Consider the following 22,561-nt stretch of genomic DNA (forward strand, 5'->3'; position numbering starts at 1 on the left):
AAAGCTGCAGGACAGAAACCGTGCATCGACTGCAGAGGCGGTGCTTTGGATGGCACTTTGTTTAGCCTCTGTGGTTGCACAGGCTTAAGGACCTCAGGATCCAGAGGGCTGCAGAAAGCCTTTGAAATCCTTCCACCTCCCTCAGTCAGCGGGAGTATTCAGCGCACAGCGGCACCACGGCAGGGCAGTTATTTCCATGGGACTTGCAGTCTGTCTGCCTTTCCCCCACATCTGCAGCAGGGACACGGTACACTGAGTTAAGGCTTTTCCCACCCAGCCCAGAGCCTTCAGCGGTTCGTCAAAACTGATGAATCCTCCCCGATTTCCGCTCCAAGAATAAATAATTTAGGGATTCCAGAGGGATGTTCATTTTCCTACTATGTTTTGGGTGAAAATGAGGATCAGAATTTGGGGCTTTCCTATGTGACAGAACTCGGGGGCGGATGCTGGACAGAAAGCAGCCGGCCTGCGGGGCATGACTGGCCACTGCAGAAAAGAAAGGTGGGGGCAGCCTGTCTGTCTGGCAGCTGGCAAAGGTGAGCGGGATTTCACCTGTTAACGCCTGCCTCTAGAAGGTGGGGTGAGGTGAGGTGAGGTGGCGTGGCAGCAAGGAGCAAGCTCTGCTGCCCGTACCGGCAGCACCAGGCCTGAATGTCAGATGCTTCTGCATCAAAGTGGGGGATGAGAGTTTTCTCACAAGACAAATGTAGATGGCACTCAGCTCCTGCTTTTCTGCCTTCCCGTCCCCTACTTGGAAGTCAGCTCTGGCATTGCAGCATGATGGCATTTTCTAGTGAATCTAGTGAATGATTGTGTACATTTTCCCAGTATATATAATTATTGCTTGTGCACAACTGCTTGTAAAGTTCTTTATATGGATAAGCCCAGGCTGCATCAGCCATTATGTTTTAAGCTTTCAAGCACACAACAGTCCACCAAAATAAATAAATAAATTTAAAAAGCAGAGGTATTAGTCGTTTTATGGAAAAGACTAATTATCATTCAAGTAGATTTAATCATTCAATATTGCTGTGATGATTAAAACGACATAAGTTAACTTCAAAATAAGTATGCTGCCTGCAGTACACCTGCTCTCTTTAAGAGTATTTGATAATTTTAAGAGTGTTTTGTTGGCGCAGCAAGGGGCTGGTCTCACGGTCCCCCTGCTCTTAGGAGGCTCGCTCCGTGCAGGGGAACCACAGGGCTTGACCTGCGGCTGCAAAAAGGAAAAGATTTAGCACCTTACTAAGAGGTTTTTGCCAGGATGATTCTGTGAATCGCTCATTTGTGCCTTTTGTTTTATTGCTAGCATCCTCCCTTCACTCGTAATCGTACCTGTATTAACACAAACTACTAATACTACATATACATAGTGGTTGTACAATATAGAAATGAAACTCAACACGAACATATACAAGCAGTATTTTTATATTTGTATATCTTGTACAGGTGCATGCTGATTTCACGTTTGTATCTATCTAGAGATAGAAAACCTCTGTGCGTAACGTGAGAGAGAGAAAGTATGCAGAAAATGTAGCATTTTAATGTTGGTAACAGTTTTAGACCTTGCTGAAGGTCTTTGGACCTGTTCAGCTAGCTGGAAGTGTTGATTTCATGCCTCAGCGGCAGTTTCATCAGCCTGCTATTGAACTTCCCATGAGTATTTCGAGCAAGTTGTGCTTCAGCTGAGCACCAGCAGCTCTGAGACCTGAACAACACAGACCCACTGCCTGGGTCGCAAGCAGGCACGCTGCTCTGCTGTCACCTTGATCAAAAGAATCATGTGTATCGGCCCCAACATGGGGGGAAAAGCACACACACAAAGGTATAACTAAAGAAATCTGCATTGTTGGGGTTTCTTTAATGTGGTTCTTTGCTGCTCTGACTGCTTTTTCCCCGTGTCCAGCCCCGGGCGGGTGCCTGGGCTCGGGCCGGGACACGCAGTGCGCCGGGGCTGTGGCGGTGCAGAAGCGCATCGACTGCCACCCCCAGCCAGGCGCTTCCCAGGACGCCTGTGAGGCACGGGGCTGCACCTGGTGTGCCACCGACGTGGCCAACGCGCCCTGGTGCTTCTTCCCTGAGGACAGTCCCTTCGGCTACTCCCTGGGTGGGAACGCCGAGAAGACGGCCAAAGGCTGGAGGTAAGCGTGCGGCGGCTCCTTCGGTGCTGCAGGCTGGCCCTGCGTGGTGACCGCGCTGACCGCAGCTGCCGCGCTGGGGGCAGCGAGCCCGAGACCTTCCCCAAGCGGCCTCGCTGCCCTGTGCTCAGCTTGCAACAAGGAGGGTGCCGGAGGTGCTTTCCTGTGTGCAAGCCACGCGGAGCCGGGGTCCCGCGCTCACGCCGTGCTGCTGGTGAGGCAAGCAGGTGTTGGCACACGGTGGTCCCTCCCTCCCTGGGATCTGTGTCTCAGGAGGCCACGAGATCTCCTTGCTTTGGTAGCACCTATTTTATCCGTTAACAGCAAGGAGAACCTACGCTAACCTCAGAGATAATTTCTCTCGATAAGCCAATGGTTTATTTGTAAAGAGCTGGCAAGGAACAGCTGAGTTGCTCCCCCCGGCTGGCGCCAGGGCGGTCGCAGGCAGCTGGCGGTTGCGGTGGGCACCAGCGCGTGTTTCCGCCGCAGGGTACCGCTGACCAAGCGCCAGGCCTCATCCCTCTTCGGAAAAGACATTTCCCCCGTCATCTTAGAAGTGGAGTTCCAGACAAGGGACAGACTTCGGTTCAGGGTGAGTTTTTGGTGGGGGGGAATCACTTAACTAAAGCAACACACACTGACAGATGAGCTAACCCGCCCCCTCCCTGCTTGGCTTTAGCTCTACGACCCCAGCAGACAGCGGTTTGAAGTCCCACTCCGGATCGACTCCCCTGGGGTTACCTCCGATGAGGCCAGCTATGATGTGGAGTTCACAGATGATTCCTCGCGTTTCAGGATCAAGAGGAAAAGCACCGGCACCGTGCTGTGAGTACCAGACATCATTCACGTTGTTTTTCACAGAAATTAAGTGTGACAGGGCAAGCACTGTTTCCCCACGCCCTATTGCTTGGGTTGGCGTCACACAGGCTGGGTGTGGCACAAACACAGATTTATGCCGTGTGTTTGGAAAACGCTCATTATTAACAACAGTGTGTACCTGTGCAACAGACATTTATCTATGTGCATGTATGAAAAGCTGTTCAGCAAATCAAACAGCTTTTGAGGCTGTGATTTCACAGCTTGGGATGCTGGTAGACTCAACTCGTGAAAGCACTGAGCTAAGATTTTGAAATTCGAGGTGTTTTACTGCTTCAGGAATTGAGCACCAGATCTCCTGACGCTCTGCAAGAGTTAGGTCTAGGAAACTAAAGCTCGGAGGCACAGGGGCCATAAGCCTCTAACTTGCGCTGATTTCAGTGAACAGCATTTGTGAGTCTAGTTTGTCACTCTGCAAAAATGCCAGTTGTATTCTTAAGCTGGTACTGGAAGTTTACCTTCAGCAAAAGCTCCCCTCACTAGCAAATGTCACCAGGTGTCATGTTTTCCCATTTTCTTGGCTTCCACCAACACATCTCCAGTGTGCAATGCCACTTAGCAAGAGTCCCAGTCAAGGCATGCTCCCGCTAGTTGCATTTGGGGATGCTACAGCGTGGCATTAGCAGCAGTCTCTGGCTGTCTATGGTGACAAAGAACAGTGTTACAGACCGCTCTGAACTATCGCTGCTTGGCTCAGGCGTACGAAGGAGCTGCGTAGGACGCAGAAATACGGGTACTCTTTGCATCAGGCTGTGGTTGGGTCTATATTAGCATTTTAATTCAGATCAGCAGCACCTTTTGTCGTGAATCTCTTGATTATACCCACCTCTCGTGCATTGGCTAACCTTGCAGTGGTCCTGAGGAGCATGGGTTAGGTCCCTTCCACAAGCCCTTCCTGGCAGGCGTGCTCTGGGAGGACGTGATCCGGCTGCTGACAGGCTGCTTCAGAGCAAGCCCCCGACACGTGTGCAGCCGCTGGGTCCTCAGCACCAGCTCTGCCCATCTTGCACCCCACCACTAGTGCAAGCACATTCCCAGAAGGTCGTTGGGATCCAAGTGGTTCATTTTACACACTAGAAAAATCTAACAACCAATCAAGAAATGAAAAAATCAGCTCAGGTTTCCCCCCTCCCAAGAAATTCTTTGTTAAACAGATTTGAAACATAAGCATTACCTTGTGAGCAATGTGAGGCTGGCTTAAATCGTGTGACGCAAGTAAGACAGTACAGCCTCTAGAATGGTTTGAGTCTGCAGATGGAACCACCACACTGGGATTTTAATTAGCTGCCCATCCTTTCAAATTACGCACTTGTGGCATCTCTTTTTGTACACAACACAGTCAATTCTGTGAAGTTTTCTTTTTGCAGGCTATTGTAAGTGAATGCATTATGCATTACTCCGATAAAAAAAATAATTTAATTCCTCATTAGACTTAATAGCTTTGCAAAAACAGTGGGCTTACATTAAAGAGCCAGTTTTCTTCTCTTTATATTAAGAGATTTTTTTAAAGGCTCATTAATTGGAATGGTGATGTAAGAGGTGAATGCATAATGAGATATGGCGAGTGACTAGCTCATAGCCCGTCCCCATCTTCACCCAAACCCCAAGGGTTTAGCCGCGTTAGTCAGGGCATCCTCAGGCTTGGAGGTCCTAGCTCAGGGAAGGGCCCTGCCGTGGGGCAGACACAGGGTTTGACCCACCGAGTTGCCAAACGCACAACTCCAGCAAGGGGCAGAGGAGCACAAGCCGATCCCCCCTGAGCAGGTTTCCAGGAGGGCACACACGCTGGCCTGCCATAAGCCCAGGGAAGGCTCCCCCATACCCCGGCAGTGGGGTGCCCCTTGTCCCCCCAAACCTGCACTCAGCAGCGGTGCAGGTGTGGGGTGCAGCAGCGATGTGCTGCAGAGCCCGGGGAGGGCACTTGTGGTTAGCAGCATCCAGCACTCGGCAGCAATGCTCTGCTGGGGAACATCAGCGCTGGAAAAGCGTAGGCTGCCTCCAGGCAGGTTGAGGAGTGCTCCTGAAACCCATCTGACCCCAAAAAGAGGAAACTGGGGGTGAATATGATGTGCAGTTATTGGGTTTTATCCTGCAAACAGTGGCAGGGCTGCTACTTAAAAGGCTTTCAGCAGTAGCGACAGAATTTTGCATATAGAAAGGGAAATGATATATTCTTGGGAATTTTTGTTTCGTGTGAAATGGCACAGCCAGTACTTATAGACTGAAGGATGACATCCCAGCAGGGAGCCATCCCTCTCACAGCTGAATCGTATTTGGAGTTAAATTCCCTGTGAGGAGCAAAAGTGCTTCCCTTTCATTTCCTTGCCTGTCCCTCCTGTCAGAGTGAGTGAATACAGATGCGAAGGGAAACCTCCCCAGCCTGACTTAGAGGGATTTGCAACATCCTGAGCCACCAGAAGAGCTGTGCAGGTTGAAGTTTTCTTTCAAAACAGGAAAGCAGGTTATATATCTTGGCCTAAAAGCTGTGGGCAGCTGTATTTGCTTGACTGGGGAGGATGAACCCTCAGCAAGCCGTGTTACAGGAGACTCCCCACCAGTGACTGCACTGGCTGGCTGGGTCTGGTGGAGCACTGGTGGCATGTGACATGTTAAGTAGATTTTCATGTTACTTCAACCTGCCCAAAGGCAGGTTTGGATGCGTGGGAGGTGGGTCTGAGCGTGCTCCACAGCTGCAGCAATGGCTCAGCAGGACCTGCTGCGGACCATCGCCTTGTCCCCATCCCTATCCCGGGTGCAGTCACAGAGAAGGTGCTAAAACTCCTCTCTTTTCCTTTGGGCTCCGTCCAGAGGCGGGAGCGGCTGCTCCAGGGCAGCCAGCACGCCTGCAGCCAGGTGCCAAGCTGCACAGCCCGTGGCCTCTGTGGCTGTGCCAGGTTGGGGCAGGCTGTGTGGGCAGGTGTCCCTGAGAAACAGGCAAGCACGTAACACCTGGAGGGACCTCACCCTCCTGTTTTAAGATGTGAACGGCCGTGGCCTTGCTGTCCTAACGAACAGCTGATGCAATTGCTAATCTTCATATGCACACAAATATTGCTCAGAACAGCAGATGTGGGCAAATAAAGCTTTTTCAACAGGTGCTGCAGTTGCACTCCCCAGGTGTGTGTGGGGGGGGTAATAACTCATGTCTACGCCAGACTGGGTCCGAGCGCTCTGCTGGGCCTTTCTAATGTCTCTGAGGAGGGCTTTCCCATTGCAAAGCAATCCCAAATCCTCAGAAATCTGTTTTACATGGTACTCCTTATCCCTCACCAGAGCTTTGCACTGCTGGATGACACACCCTCCAAAAAAAAAAAGCCTAAAACCCCTCATGATCTGTAGCGTGCTCTGTCACAGCTGGCGGTCCACGTGGGGAGGGAGCAGCCTGTCCCGAGCAGAAATGTGGTACAGGTTGTAGTTGTTCTTTCAAAGTCCATGCTTTTATTTCTCTCCCCTTCTTTCCGTGGTGTAGTCCGGCCTGCTGTCAGCATCTTTGTGCCACAGACTTGGCAGTGATGGGGTGCTTGACAGCAGGTCCCCATCTGTCTGCTTGATGTAGAACCCTATCCCAGCTATGCCACTTGTGCACAAAGCCTCCTCCTCACGAGGAATGGTTTAATACCACACTGGGAATGTTGCAGGGCAGAGGCAGCGGAGACTTTGAGGTATTCCTGAATGTGCTTTACAAGCATTTCTCCTGCTTGCTGCATGTTGAGGAGCCTTTGCCGTAGCCAAGCCACCCAAGCGCCAGCTCAAGGAGGGCAGGACAGATTCAGGGCTCCATGTAATCACAATAACAGGAGAGAGGAATGAATTATGTGAAGGAGAGGCATTAACAGCTGATTGCAAACCTCACGCAGAGCCAGGAGCAAGAATAAAAGGCTGGGTCCCACTACATTTTCAGCTTGCTCCAAGGTAATCAGGTGACAGCCACTGCTTCGCCTGCATGGGGTGAAATTTAGATGGGGTCATGCAGGGAAATGATCCAGGTGCTGCTGGGGGGTTCTGGGACCAGCAGCTCTTGGGCTGCGTCCCTTTCTCCTTCCAGTAATGTTTCTTGGCTTACTCCCTCTTACCTTTCTCGTTCTCCTCCACTGCTGTCCTTTTCTCCGTCCTACCTTGCTCCTGCTCCTCTTCTGTACCCTCTCCAATGCTCCTGCTGTTTCACTGGTGGCCAGGGAAGGTCCTTCCCCATGCCATCAGCTCTCAAAAACCATGGGGGTGAAGAGGGGCCACCTCCACGTGTTTGCTGGTGATGGGCCAAGGAGGTCAGATGAGACCCAGGGGCTGGCAGAACCCCCACTCCCACGCAGATGTCAGGTGTTTTCTGTTTTGCTGGGAAAAACAGAAACCTGCAGCTGATTTGAGGCTGCAAGTCTTAGATCTGAACCATGAGGGACGGGGACTGGGGCCTGAGCCTCCCACCCCAGAGGCAAAGCTCCCAAAGTACCAGCCTTGTGGGGCGGTGGAGGCTGCAGGGAACCTCTCCCCGCTCCCACGATGGTTGGAAAATACCTGTTTTGGCAAATCGGTGTGATCAAGTGGCAAAATGTTTTGTCAAGCAATTTGTAACTGGCTTTAGTTTCATATATCCTCTCTCATGCTATCCTAGCTGATCTTGCAGCTCTACCAGTAAACTGGCCTGTCGCTGGCCAGGGCCCTACAGGAATAAAACCAGGAGAGAAAAGACTGGGTCGTAATGAGGCAGGTGAGGGAGCAAGAGAGAGCCTCCGTGTTGTTTCATGGCACGTGCCCTCAGGTTGAGTACTGCTCTCCTTTCTGCTCCTGCCACTCGCAGCAGCAGCCACTGGAGGAGAGGCAGTGTCGAGTGTGAGCATGAAGGCTTCAAGAAAGCACAGATTTCCTCAAGAACAGAGAGTAAAAGTCTGGGAACTGTTTGCTTTAAGGCAGCGATAAATAACAAAGGCATCCTCATGTTGCAGTGTGTGGCTACTCTGTGGGACTCGTTGCCCCAGGGCAGTACTGACACAGGAGGCTTAGCAGGGTACGCGTTCATACATAATAAAAAAGTCATATGTATCCAAAAAAAAAAAGCCCAACTATTTTTGTCTCTATGTTTCACAACATGAGCTAATTCTATCAAAACGGCCAGAAACTTCCTCCATAAGGAGATTATTGCAAGACTGGCTCTGAGTGACAGCTTATGCTTTCCTCTGTGGTATCTGGCCCGGGCCATTGCTGGAGACAGGCTGCAGAGGGATGGACTATTGATTTGATTCTCCACTTCAATATCTTTTCCTTCATGATGCCATACAAATAATGGAAGGTAGAACGTTTTTTCCAAGCCAGATAAGTGCTCCTTTCTCTCTATTAAAAGTTTGGAATACCTCGTTTGTTATCACACTTGGAAAGATACGGCAGAAATAACCAAAATCTAATCAAGATTTTCCCTAATTTCCAAAAAGGCTGCTGCAGAGTTCAGCTGCCTTTTTTATTGATTGTGGTAGTAAGCACAGACACCACTTACCATGAAGATGTTTTTACATAAGCAAGGCTATTAGAATGATTTATAACGCTATTGTCTTAAACTGTAATTTTGCTGAAAGCAACAGGAGCAAATTGTGTGCATCATGGGTAGCTTGAGTTTGCTTCTAGTTTGTAACAGCCATTATTTTAGTCTTCTAATCATTAAGATTTATGTTATGTAGGCGAGAAGTATTATAGGTATATTGCAAGTGTTTTTCAGAGCAAAACCAAAGAATTGTATGTCCAGCCACTTATAGGAGATGCTCTGATACCGTGATGATGAATACAGTAGAGGTAGAGCCAAATTGTGTCAATAAATGTAAATATACCTTGTAATTCTTTTTTTAAAATGTCATGTTTGTGGAAAATCTGTTGGTTACTCATGCTGACTTTCTCCACCTATTCGATAAATCACTGTAAAAGAAAGATAAGCATATAAAAATTCATTTTTGCTGTCCCAAATCCAGTGCTACCCCCAGACTTACAGCTAATAAGGCTTGTTGTGACACAGTGTGTCATGGTTTAAGCCCAGCTGGCAACTCAGCATCACGCAGCTGCTCGCTCACTGCCCCCTCCAGCAGGATGGGGGGGAAGAGGATTGGAAGGGTAAAAGTGAGAAAACTCATGGATTGAGATAGGAACAGTTTAATAACAGAAATATTATTGTATTAATAATAATATAAATAAAAATAAATCATAATATTAATAATGATGATGGAAAGGAAAATAACACAGAAAGAGAGAGAGAAATAAAACCCAAGAAAGACAAGCGATGCGAATGAAAGTGATTGCTCATCGCCAACCGACTGATGCCCAGTCAGTCCCCGAGCAGCAGCCCCCTGGCCAGCCTTTGCCATAGTTTTATTGTTGAGCACGACACTGTATGGTCTGGGCTATCCCCTTGGTCAGCTGGGACCAGCTGTCCTGGCCGTGTCCCCTCCCAGCTCCTCGTGCCCCCCCAGCCCACCCGCTGGTGGGGTGGGGTGAGGGGCAGAAAAGCCCTTGGCTCTGTGCGAGCGCTGCTCAGCGGCACCGAAAACATCCCTGCGTTATCAACAGTTTCCAGCACAAATCCAAAGCACAGCCCCACACTGGCTACTGTGAAGGAAATCAACGCTGTCCCAGCCCAAACCAGCACACTGTGGAAACATTTTTCAGCAGTCTGAGAGCAGTGGAAAATCATGGACATCTGGGCTCTTAAGACGATGCTCCCCAGCAGCTGGAGTGAGCCGAGGCCAATTATGTCTGAGGCTCATGTGAAAACAGGACCTGTGCTCGTCAGTCCTTAAGGTGCTTTACTGCTTTATAGGTGACCTGCACATAGCCTGTGCCCTCTGAAAAGGTATGCCCGAGCTCTGCCAGGAGGCTTAGACCCACTTTTCTGATAGCCATGTGAAGTTTCCACCTGAATTTGCACACAGATACTATATTCATTGTGCTCCCTTTCACAAGGCTGTGGTTTTCGAAGGGTCTGGAGGCCGAGAAAAAGAGATGTTAAGAGAGGACATTTTCTGCAAGTGCCTGAGTGGGACAGGCGTTCACACCTTAAAGCAATGAGCTAATTTCTCCAGGATGCATTGCAAGAAGATGAACAAAAACCCTCTCCCAATCTAAAATTATTTTCAAACATCCAGATAATGCATGATTGCATGTCCTGACAACGTGTCATATATGTGTCCCAAGTCTGATTCTGGAGGTTTTCTAAGACCGCCTTTATACACACCACCAGCTGCTTGCTCACAGCAGGCGAGTCAGTGCTCCGAGCCGTGGCACACGCTGCGGTTACTGGTCTCCAATGACCTTCAGCAAAACGAACTCATTCAAGCAGGTAAATTGTCACGACCAGTTCGTATTACAAAGGACTGATAATTGCACTTCCAAAACCCATTTTATAGGGGCTTTTAGTCATCCCCCCCTCAAACTTTGTGACAATGTTAGTCATAAGCTACACCCTCAGCATGAATGGGATGTTTTTTCTATCTGCCTACCCACCTTCCTTTAATGTTAGTTATTTCCCTGGTCCATCCCAGTTCCGTTCCGTTCCGGTGGCCTGGGTGCTGACTGCTGGATGTGAGACTGGGTCACTTGCTGGCCAGAAATGTGAATTTTCATACAGACCTTTTCAATCCTGAATGATTCTTTTTCTTCTGATAGGAGGTAAAAAAATAGAGAGGCTTACTCTCAAGTATGGCGCATGGTGTTTGGAAGAGAATGCTAGCTTTTGTCGTTCAGCCTTCCCAGACAGGCAGCAGGCAACTGCTTGCAGGCAATGGGCCAGGCAGACGTGTGGGGAGGCCGGTATGTATTTCCACAGGCAGGAGTGTTCCCACCACAGAGGCACCAAAGGGTTAGGACTTTCAGCAGTCAACCCAAGTGCAGCTATTACCCCTTGGGCAAAGAAAAGCTTCTCATCTTCACAGGCTTTGCCATGTCTGCCGGCTGGTAGGGGCTGAATTTTTGACAGTGAAAACCACTCAGCTATATTTTTAGCTTTTTTTAGATCACTTCTGTTGTCCGTCCTGTGACACTGTAATGGTGCATAGGACTGTCGGAGGAGAACCACACAGATCCCTGTGTACGTGGTGGTGTTTTATGCTCCCTCCTGTTTCGTTCCTTCTATCTGCTTTAAACCAGCAGGAGGGGAGGTGGGGGAGATATAATGTTTCTTTTATTGTCTCCAAGGGTTTAAGGAATGACAGACATAATTTTTTCATTTAAATGGTTGCTCTTGGCCAACACAGCACAAGCAAACACATAAAGTAACACAACAGCTTACCACAGTGTGCTGCAGAGCACAAGGGCAGCCACTTGGGAGGGGAGGCAGAAGGGGAAAGCCTGTCCATGTTTTCCCTCAGATGGGGAAAACATAATGGTGCCCAGAAAAAAAAAGAGCGCACCTTTACCAGTCTTTTTATGTTGTAGTTAATGCTATATTTAGTGCATGGCTGCTCTTGCAAGCAGAGATCTACTGAAAGACGAGGCTGATGGAGAGCGATGGCTGGCGGCGCGGCACGGGGGGCTGAGCAGTTGGGAGGGGCAGCCCCCGGGGAACTGAGTGATGGAGGGGTGGGGAGCGGGGCGCTGTTTTGGTGATGCCATGCAGAAGCTGAGTGCGTGACCGTGGCCTGAGGGAATGTATGAGATCTAAAACGGTTTCTCTGTGCCATTTAAAGATGCGGTGGGGCAGAGGGGTTGTTCCAAGGGTAGTGGTTTGCACCACCCCAGTGACCCTCTTGGGCAGGGAGAGGACTTGCTGAGTGGAAGGAGCACTTTTAATGCCATGGTAACACTAATTGCTCCCTAGGATGGGAAATGTCAGTGCCATAATGTGGGTACCATGAATGTACAAAGCCTCATGTCCTCTGAAGAGACATCATGGAGAGTGCTCAATGAGTTAGGACAGATATTTAAGCTCTTCTCAAAGTATTTCCCCTCTGGCATCCTTTGCTTTATGCATAACCCCATGGTCTGCTCAGAGCAATGACCATGCCTGCCTTGGCACAGAGCAGAGCTACGTGACGGCGTTCCTTTGGATAGGAGCATAGCTCCAGAGCCCCTTCCCATCTGTACACAGCAGCATCCTCTTGCAGAAAGGCCTCTGTTTGCCAAGGGCTGGATCCCATTCTCAGGGATATTTTGCAAGCGTTAACCTTGCTATAAGAAAATAACCTTATTCAGTACAGTGTGTAGGTGGAGGAGATGATGGAAGGGAGGGAGGGAGGGAGGGAGGGTTGCTGCTGGCAAAGAACCAAATCAAGACTTAAATACAAATTCTTATTTTTCCTGCTTGTGAGAAAGGTCAAATAGGCTTTTTAAAGAACGCATAGACCCTTCAGTACGTGTGCTTGGCTTAGGATTTGTCTAGGACACTTTAGGGATAGACTGTGCCTGCTTTTTGCAAGGAGAAGCAGGAGGGTGCCTTGGGTCTGTCTCTGGGCATCACCGTGAGTGGCTGTCCTTGCTTCTTCATGGGAGGACAGAGCTGCCTGAGGCCAGCATGGTGGGAGCGGCGGTGCTTTCCCAGTCCTCCCAGCAGTGGGGTCTTGTCCCCCAAGCAGGGGTGCCGGTGGCACGGGTGGCAGCCAGGTCTCACCAGAGAGCACTCCCCTCCTGGGGGTGGTGCTGCTCCCTGCCAACACAGCCTGTCTTCCACTTCTCTGATTTACCGGTCAATTTAATCAACCATTTAATTTTGTCAAAATCATTGACAAAAGACCACTAAAAGGAGAGTTATGCCACTTCTATGCTCTATGGCTTTGGCTCGTTTATTTTAATTAGCTGTAACAAATTCATGGTTAAACAAGGCTCAAGAGGGTGCTATCTAAATGTGGTACTCATGGCATACACGGTACCATTAACAAAACACTTCTCCACGGCTTGACTATGCTCTCCTCCATCTAGCTTGCAGCTCATTATAGCACTAGAGATAGGAAACAGAATGTAACACCTAATTAAATGTGAGCCTGTGTCTACAGTTGATTCGATAGAAATAAAGGCATTAAGCTGGTGAGAGAAGCAGGAGAGGGCCATCACAATAAAAACATCTAATTCAAGCAGAGTCTGGAGGAAGCTATCCCTCCGCTTTGGGCACCTGCATAAAGTCGGGGATAACAAGAGTATTCAGGTCCTGATCCAGCAAAACATTAAAAAGTAAAAACTAATAACAACTAAATGTCTGCTGCTCTCATTAAGGATTCTGAACCCCACTGTGTAATAACAATTTTTAGCTGCCCTGTTGGTTGTCATAGAAATAGCACAAGCAACCACTTATTTTGGTAATAGGATTATAGATAGTGTCTTCTGTTATTTTAGTTGTTCTTTTCAAAATTATACTGATGCATTCTATTGTATAAGTAGATGAGATATCTGCAGCCATTGCAAGATGAATTTAATGTGTGATAGGTTAAGTATGTCAGAGGCATGCACAGAATTCAATGTTTTTTTAAACAGAGCTACTCTCCAAAATGCATAAATAATATAAATAGCCAAACGTGAACTTAAAATGACGCATACCAAATATAAGCAAATTAATCGTGTCTCCCTCTATTTATCACAGGTGGGACAGTCCCCTGGTTGATCTGTTTTTCTCCAACCAGTATCTCCAGATTACAACTACTGTGCCGTCCACTTCAGTGTATGGGTTTGGTGAACACGAGCACCCATCTTTCAAACACAGCATGGACTTTGTTACTTATGGCATGTTCAGCAGGGATCAGGCACCAACGGTAATTCACTTTATGTAAGGTTTTCCCAAGCTTTTATCACCAAAAGGAGGTGGCAAGGCACAGCTTTTGCCAAGGGAGCACCTCTCTCTGTATGGTAACACTGCTAACGTGAACCAATGGTGAACACAGAGTGTCACAGGTTTTGTAAGTTTTAATTAAATGACAAAACCATGAGTCATTTTGAGGGGACTTTGAAACGTTTCATCAGAATCTTTCTCACGGCGTAGTTAGTTTTCAGATAAAAGTATTTAATGTGCCAAGATCTTTGTTCAGGAAAGCGTTTAATTTCATGCTTGCATCAATCCCTGTTCATCTGTACAAGCTGGACTTCAGCAGGACTCATTAGATGTTTGGCTAAACTCTGGCCAGTGGCTGATAAATCTATTTTAGCTAGCAAAGCAGTTTTTACCGGTGCCATTTTGGAGGGTTTGGCAGAACGTGGTAGGTTTAAGTCAGGGAGACTAAAAAAGTAGCATCTTGATGAAGCAGGAAAAGTAGCTCTTTTCTATCAATCTGACTTCACACCAGTTTAGATGAAAAAATCCCCAACTTTTCAAAACGAGTCTCTAACTATGAATGAATTTATTTCCTTGAATTTGCATATGTACCTAGCTGACAAAACCTATGAAGAAGAGCCAAGTCAAGCTATACCTAAAGCACTGTTTATGTTTCAGCCACTTGCCAACCTCTATGGAGTTCATCCTTTCTACATGTGTGTAGAAGCAGACTCCAATGCCCATGGTGTTCTCCTTCTGAACTCCAATGCACAAGGTAAAAAGATGTATGGGTTCCCTATACGGGCAGAATATAGAAAGATGGTAAATTAGTAAATATAAAAAACTGTTTTACTGATTGCTTTTTCAATGTGGTACAAATATGAGTGACTGTTCTAACTGAGGTTCCAGGAATTACTATAAGGTTTTCATAGGGATGCCATTAGAATGGCTGTTTGACAAGGTAAAGTATTTTCAGCAAAATATATGATTATTTATTTTTCTTTTTAAAATAGATGCACACACAGGGAAAGGTGAAGGTAGAAGAAATTTCCTCTGGGATTGGCATAACTGAATCAAATCAATTTAGGTTAGCCTTACATTCTGTCTGTGGAGAATAGTTTCATGTGTTGCCATGGTCACCTTACAGTATTAATCCAGTGGTATAATTTCAGAAAAGGGGAATCTTCACTGAGTCTATAAAATCAGTTTCCCCTGGCAGGCAATGACTTCCAATAAGCAGATTAAAATAGCATAGAGGAACCCTAAACACAAGCTTGTGGTTTCTTTTTATATAAACGAAACTGAGACAAATGGGTCTGCGCAACCTACTCTGTGTAGGGTTCTGTGATTTATTGCTGCACAGTGCCAACCTGAAAGCAGAGATTACAGAAACACTGGGCAACTGCTAGTCTATGTACAGGTCCTGTTTGCTCATCAAATTGTACCCACAAGGTGTCAGGTCGTGACTTGAAGCTGTAGCCATCTCTCCCTGGGGAAATATTTATGCACAGCACAGCCCAGCACGCATACACCTACGGCAGTATAGGACAGGACAGGAGAGTTCAGTTGGAAGGGACCTACAGTGCTAAAGTGTATTATTAAGGTCATTGTGCAAATGCCTCTTCAACACTGACAGGCTTGGGGCATCAACCACCTCTCCAGGACGCCTGTCCCAGGGTGTGGCCACCCTTTTGGTAAAGAAATGTTTCCTAATGTCAAGTCTGAACCACGCCTGGTGCAGGTTTGGACTATTCCTATGAGTAGTGCAGAGCTGGTTTGTACTGAGAACCTGTTTTTTTCCTTCCAGATGTTTCTCTGAGTCCAAACCCATCTTTAACTTTCCGCACTATTGGAGGGATCCTTGACTTCTATGTCTTCCTTGGACCGACTCCCGAAAATGTTGTTCAGCAATACACAGAGGTTAGTAGAAAAGTGCCTATGTCACATGGAGCAGTGCTTTGCAATGAACTCCCGTCAGTATCTGGTAGAATCAGCCGGCAGTGCAGCCAGGGCTTTGTCCTGAGCTGTTCATACAGCCCGTAGCTTCGGGTCTGTGGGCAACCTGGTGGGTGCTCAAGTGTGTGCGGACAGTCTGTCTGAGTGCAGCAGGCTGGCCGGGCTGGGTGCTCAGTGCATATCTCCAGCCTGTCCTACCGCATTGACAGCATGAATGCATTGAAAGGTTGCAATGATTAGAAAGAAATTTCTCCAAGCTTACTCTTCTCCAGGCTGTGGTAGATTTGTGGTCTTCACTACAACACCGTAACTGTGCTTCGACACTGTGAACAGAGAAAACAAACTAGGCAGAGCACAGATGGGAATATTTGGGAACTTTACATCTGCTGGACTTCAGAGATGTTGCATGAACTTCAAAGGCTTCAAGCCTCTATTTGCCAGCGGAATTGCTTGTTGATTTTGAAGCCATCAGCCCGTTTTTGCTAATGAAACCCCATGTAATTGCATTGGAGGGCACAGACATGAAAAAACATATACTGCTGTCTCACAGAGCATAACTACTTGCTTTCCAATTGCCCAATGTTTCCAAAGAACTGAGACTACACATGCAAATAGCTGTTCTGGGAGCGTACATGCAATTCTTATCCAGCAAGGGCCGCCCAGAAAAAAAGTAGCAGGTAACATGTTCCTCCTGCTCGCCAAATGCCAGGTGATGTATTAACTGGGCCCTTGCACGCAAAATTGCCACCTCAGAACCAAGCTCTGTAGATAAAGAAACCAGTGCCAAGCCGAAAGAGGATGGAGCAAAGCTGAGAAGGGCACGTCACTGTGAGAAGGGTGTGCAGATGCTGGGGATTAAGGTGCAACTGGAGGTGCTGAGCAGCCCGGAGCCGGGCATCCCGGAGCCGGGCATCCCGGAGCCGGGCATCCCAAAGCCGGGCATCCCGGAGCCGGGCATCCCAAAGCTGGGCATCCCCAGCTTGCAGGAAGGTTTGCGTGTGCTCTGCCTTCCCCTCCGCCACCCCACCAAGGGGCCTGAGCTCTGATTCTCAGCAAACATTTTGTCTTTCCTGGCTTTTTAAAGCCTTCATTTCCTGTGCTTGTCTTCTTTTAAAGTGTCTGAAAAGGGAACAGAAGTATTGTGGTTTGGACTGAGGGAAAAAGAGGATTTAGGCCAGAAAGAAAGTATTGCTGGGTTCTGTTCTGGTGATAGAAGGGAGAAGAAGCCTTGCTCATGATGCTGTTTTGGGAAGGCTGGAGCCTCCCCAGGGTGGTGGGCTCTGCTAGACCTTCCCTTTCCAAGCAGAGGTTCAGGTGTGCCTCCCAGAGAGGTGCAAGGCTGCATCCCGGAGCGACTGCTCTGTTGCTCAGAGGTTTCCAGCTCACTCTGCATGTCCTCCCCACCAGCCGCTTATGACCCCAGTGCCACAGGCCAACCAGCAAACCAGTTCTTGAACTTACACATTGGCAATCCAACAACAAAAAAACCCACAAAGAAAGAAAGAACAGGTACAGTGACTCTCCCCCTCGCTGCAGCTTTGATCCCTGCGATGAAAGCAGGTATTTCAGGGGAGTCTCTGTGGCAACGCGATGGAGATTAGAGCCATCCCTGTCTCTTTTCAAAGTCTTTCGCTGGTGTTTGAAGGCAGCATTTCTGTGGCTTAGCAGGTGGCCAGCAGCTGAAAATAAAATGAGAGCGTTCTCACTCCCCAGCTGATGGGTACTGGCAGTTCACTTTCCACCCCTGCCTCTCTGGAAATGGAGCTGGAGTGAAGAAAACAAGGTGAAGGGGAGCCGGTGGGTGTCTCCCAACCCGACATGTCACATGCCAGGACAAAAAATTCCCTGTTCTGTATTCCTCAAGCTTGCGCTCAGCTCTCTAGGGAATCTTAAAGAATGCATGGTAGCAATTTCACCGTGAAATAATAACTTCTTCAGTAAACATCCTGAAATTCCCAGATTGCAAATGCTACAATTACCATATTATTAGTCTCTAGGGTAATGATTTGACTTTTATGTACAGGATATGTGGGAAGGTGAAGAGGACAGAAAATACTTGATTTTTCAGTTGTATTTTCTGTCACACCAAGAGGACTCTCCCATGCAGTCATTGTCACACCCTGGGGAAGGAGAGGGGGTGGAAAGGAGCAGTGTGACTGATGTCTGCAAGGCGCTGCTCAGCAGCACCCCTCAGTGAATTCAGCTGTTTGCACGGGTCTCCTCTGGGAAGTGGTGTTTTGGGAGCACCCAGCTGCAGGGGACTGTGGTAGGGCCAGGCTGCTCTGCTGCAATGAGCTGCTTGGGAGAACAGCACCCATCTCCTGCCTGTGCAAACATCTGCCCAAAATAGCTGCACGGGGCTTTTTGCAAGGACCACCCATTGCATCCTCTCCAGGATGGCCTCAGTGGCGCTGCAGGGTGGCCAGGTGTCAGCTGGTGCATGGCTGTTGAAAGCAAGGGGGCTGTGTCCACAGCAAAGTGCTCCACACCTTCCTCAAACATTTTGTGCTGTTGCCTTCAAGTGCTGCTTCAAGACCTGAGCAACCCCCTGGCCCCTGCCACGCTTGTTTCTGTGAAAGATTTCAGAGCTTAGCTCTGCTCAGTACTTTTATGCAGTTCCCTCCAAATGAGGCAGTTATGACAGCATTGTAATGAAGCTCTTTACTGGGTCTCTGGAGTATGCAAGCTTTTTCCGTGCACCTCACCAGGTTGCTGCCAGCACCCAGGGGTGGCCCACGGGCTCTTGCCCAGAGCCACGGCTGCGTGACCAGCTGAGGGCAGGCAGGCTATGCCAAGAGCGGTGCTCCCTGCGTGGTGATCAGGGATGATTGCTGCTGCCCTGCCAGGGCCACCTCTCTGTGCATCCTCAGGGCAAGGTCAGGTGGCAGCAAAAGCTGTGGTGGCTCTGGGTGCCAGCCTGGCCCAGGCTGATCTGCTTTAAATGGGCTCCCAGAGCGATGCAGAGTGGGAAGTGATCAGGGGACTGGATGCTGGCACCTCTCTTCCCCCTCTGCTGTCTTGCGTGGAGCAGAGATGGGCTGTAGGGTGCATCCTGCCAGCGGCACCACAGCCCTAGAGCAGTGATGGCAGTGACAGGGCATGTGCTGGGCATTGTGCAATGGGAAGGAGAAATCTCCATCCCGATTCTTCTGCTCCCTCGTGTCCCTGAGCCCAGCTGCGAGGAGCACTGCTCCTGACACATCAGACAGGGTCCTGTCACAGCTATATATGTATTTGACAGTAATCACACTTTTCTCCTGCCTCACAGAAGAGGTCCGGTGGGCAGAACAGTTATATAACAGAAACCTCACTTTTTATGGCAAACGCCTCGGTTTGCAGGGGGATAGGAAAAAGTGGCAATAAGCTGAAGAACTCGGCCATTGAGCCGAGCCTAGCTGAGGGTCTATGGCCAGACCTAATGCCAGGCTACCATTGCCAAGTCCACCGATGGCGTTCCAAGACAGAGCAACAGTGCGTAGCAGTCGTGTGTGAGCTCCATAACAAAACACTCAGGAAAGTAGTAACTCAACAAATGGACATTTAACAGCTGTTGGGTTGAGTGAAGGCCATGAATTTATTACAAATTATCCAATGATAAGCTTTAAGAGAGCATACTGCACGTCTCCTGATTCTGTTTTGAAAGCAAATTGCTGCTTACTTCTTCCTTACAGAACCGCAGGATAGTTCTGGGTGGAAGGGACCTCAGGAGGTCTCTAGTCCAGCCCTCTATTTGAGAGGCAACATGAGGAACCTGTTTGTACCTAGAGTTTATCACAGATGATTCAGTAAGAGTCTTGCAGTTGAATTCTTGGGTTCCCCAAGAAAGACTAAGCAGCTAGTAAGTGTTTGTGCAGCAAAGAACAAGGTTTGAAGACCTTGGGATTGAAAGTCCTTAAAATTTTTAAATTCCTGAGGTTGTGAGCATCCTTTTAATGGTTCAGCAGTTGCAGAGCCTTTCTTCTTGTGCTCCTAAAACAAAGTTCAGCTTCTGTGCATAGACTTTGAGTGAAGGTTACCCCCTGCCTGCCTAGGTGCTCACAGTACTCACATGCCTGCTGCAGCCACAGGGGATGAGCTGGATAAAGTATCTGGGCCACGGGAGCACCTGTGTCATTTGGATAGTTGTGTGACTATCCAAACACACTATTTCTGCGTCTAAATCCAGGGCATTAGCCCGCTTGGACTTTTATAGTTTCCTCCTACAATTCTTCCTTAAAGAAAGGAAGTTTAAGCAAATATCAAGCTTCAAGAGTCATTTTATATGGCTAATTAAGGTGCAAGATTAGCAATCTTTCATGGTGAGCCCCCGTACCTGCATTCCTTTGTAAGCATGGGAACTCGGTTCCTTTGTAAGCATGGGAAAGAGTATCTCTCTCTACAGGTTCTGCGACCTATAGGACATAACTCTTCAGCCATCTCTCTCACATCGAAGTCTTTGGTCATGGTGTTAATAGAATAGGATCCTGGTTTACTATATGGCATTTTAAACTTAGTTGGTAACCTTGATGCTCATAGTAATGATGTTCTTTGTCCCATAACCCAACACAGGGGAAAGTGAATAACCGATCACCTGGGCACAGATTTTAGCTGCTAGGTATACATGTTTTCACTGAACTTTGTTCTTGCTACTAAACGCTTCTAGGTTAGCTCCTAGATTCATCAGGTCTCAGGTGCATCTGAAAAAAGGGGAAAAAATTATGTAAAGCCAAGTTATGTAAACCTGGAAAAACTAATTTATTAAACACCAGGAGCTATTTCAAAACTAAGTGCAGGAGGAATTGTGGAACAGAAAATAGGATTATTTTTTTTCCCCCCACTTCTGTACTACTGTATCTTCCCATTTATTTTTCTCAGTTTGGATACCCCATATGTTTGCTGCTTCTGCATTTCTCATGTTTTCCTCCCTCAGTTCCCCTGCCATACCTCATTTACCTTTTCTGATTCTATGGAGTCAATTTTGCCAGGCAGGCTTTCTCTGCCTACTGCATTTTATGATCATTTGTATGCAGAATGCAATCTATATGAATTAACTGGATCCTAAATATATATCAAATCCAACATGAGTTTTCAGGTTTGCAAAATTACATCCCTGCCTCTGCTGATCCATCTGTGAGTAGGTACCATATGTCAGTTACTTTATAAGGAAGCTTCAGGGGGATCCATTAGAGAGCGTCCGCAGCATAATTAGAAAAAAGAACATTTGTTTCCCCAGCTGCCCTGTTTTCATCCTTCCTCTTCAGATGTTTTGCTGATTTCAATTAAGCTTACCATAGATGCAGAGGCCTGGTGAACCTGGGGAACTAATTGCTTTAAAACTTAATATCTTGCTTGCAAGGTAGATTTTCTTCAGTTGGTTCAGCTGCAATCCCGAATATCCTCCAGGAATGCTGCCATGAAATACTGCCTTGCCATGGGGCAGCTCTGCAGTTCGCAGGTGGGACAGCACTGTCATGTAAGGGTGAGCAGCTGAACCTCAGCAAATGCCAGCTCTGGGGACGTGCCTTTTGGGAAGGACCCTGGCTGGCATGCTGGTGGCTACACTTCCACCTCCAGCCCCACTGGCATCCTCCTGGGTGCTCAATAGAAGCAAATCCCCATCCAGCTCTTGAACTACATTGTGTTGGCAATGTCCCAGGCTGACTGTCCTCCCCAGCCGGGAATGACCCAGAATATCGCAGGACCCAGAGCAGGGCTGCCCAGCGGTTCCTGCTGCCTCTGCCCAGGGGGGTCCCCCCCACGGTGGTCCCCGTTTCCCAGCCCGCTCACAGGGAGGCAGCGGATGCCACGCAGACATCCTGCCAGGGCACGGGGCTCTGTGTTCAGATGAAGCATTAATATTTATCAGCTGGTTTTCCCTCTTCCTCTTGTCCAAGGGGAGAAGCCTGTGCAAAAACCGTTTTATTTCATTAGGGAGTTCTTTTGTTTTGGTCTGTCTTTTAAACCTTGTTTGTAGAGGTCAGTCTCTGTTTACAGTAGAGAAAGCAAGGGCAAAAAATGCATCTGCTTTAGGAACACAAAGGGGTGGGCTTCACAGAGCTCATCTTGCAGCCTTGGCTGGTCTAAAACAAGCTCTGCTGCTGCCTTAGATGAATTTGTCCTTAATATGGTGAGTGCAGTTGTGACGGAGGAGCAGACTTCTTGCCCTGAGGCTTCCCGTGCCCTGCTGGACACCTCAGTGGCAGCTCACCGGGTGTCTAGGAGATCATCCTGAGCCACATTCAGCTCTCCATGGGAAACCCCAGCAGAGCTTGAAAGATGGTCTGGGGGACCAGGTCTATCCACACAAGCTGGAAATAACTAATGGCACGTGTAAACAGACGAGACTGCACTGTGGTGGCAACAGCATGTCTCTGCTCACCGCCCCCCGCCATGGTAGGGACCGCCTAGGGTCTTTCCTGGCAAGGGTGCAGTGGCGTGCAGTGAAGCCTAATTGCAGCTGCGTCATGAGGATGCTGCTGATAGCTGCTCTTGCTTCCTCTGAAGGGCTTAGCCTCCAGCTAAGTTGGAGGTAAAGCAGGTGTTGAGGAGGATGAAGAGAGTTAAGCCTGGTGGAATGGGACAAGTAGTAGGCATACAGGGCAGCTGTGCTGCTCAGCTGGAGCATCCCTCCTGGAGGGACTCAAACCATCAATTTCACCAGTTGTTCTGGCTTCCTCCTGCTTTTCCTGAGGTGAGACAGCAGTATCCCAACAAGCAAAAGCACATTGTAGCCACATTTGTAATTCCTAGTGCTTAAAATTTGCCTGTCTGTCCACAAGCCATTCTCATTAGGAAGCAGTTTACCCTGTTGGGGTGCATTAAAACACCCTCTGCTTTTCCCCACTTCTCTCTTGCATCTGTTTTTCTGACTGGTACAGTTTACACATCCCACCAGCTCTAGCATCTG

At 48.3% G+C, this 22,561-nt stretch overlaps 1 protein-coding gene across 2 annotated transcripts in view; it reads left to right on the forward strand.

Annotated features, from left to right (window-relative positions):
• The first annotated feature begins 1,848 nt into the window (after nt 1-1,848).
• LOC130150682 (sucrase-isomaltase, intestinal-like) overlaps nt 1,849-22,561 on the forward strand; it is a 58,672-nt gene continuing 37,959 nt past the window's right edge. For both annotated transcript variants that reach the window (XM_056341848.1, XM_056341850.1), the window contains exons 1-6: nt 1,849-2,141; nt 2,628-2,730; nt 2,818-2,963; nt 13,555-13,723; nt 14,398-14,494; nt 15,527-15,639. In XM_056341848.1, the coding sequence (XP_056197823.1) occupies nt 1,864-2,141; nt 2,628-2,730; nt 2,818-2,963; nt 13,555-13,723; nt 14,398-14,494; nt 15,527-15,639 (906 nt within the window). In that variant the 5' untranslated portion in view covers nt 1,849-1,863. The remainder of the gene's footprint in view (nt 2,142-2,627; nt 2,731-2,817; nt 2,964-13,554; nt 13,724-14,397; nt 14,495-15,526; nt 15,640-22,561) is intronic.

Source organism: Falco biarmicus, chromosome 5 (assembly GCF_023638135.1).
Source record: "Falco biarmicus isolate bFalBia1 chromosome 5, bFalBia1.pri, whole genome shotgun sequence".
NCBI classification, from domain to species: domain Eukaryota; kingdom Metazoa; phylum Chordata; class Aves; order Falconiformes; family Falconidae; genus Falco; species Falco biarmicus.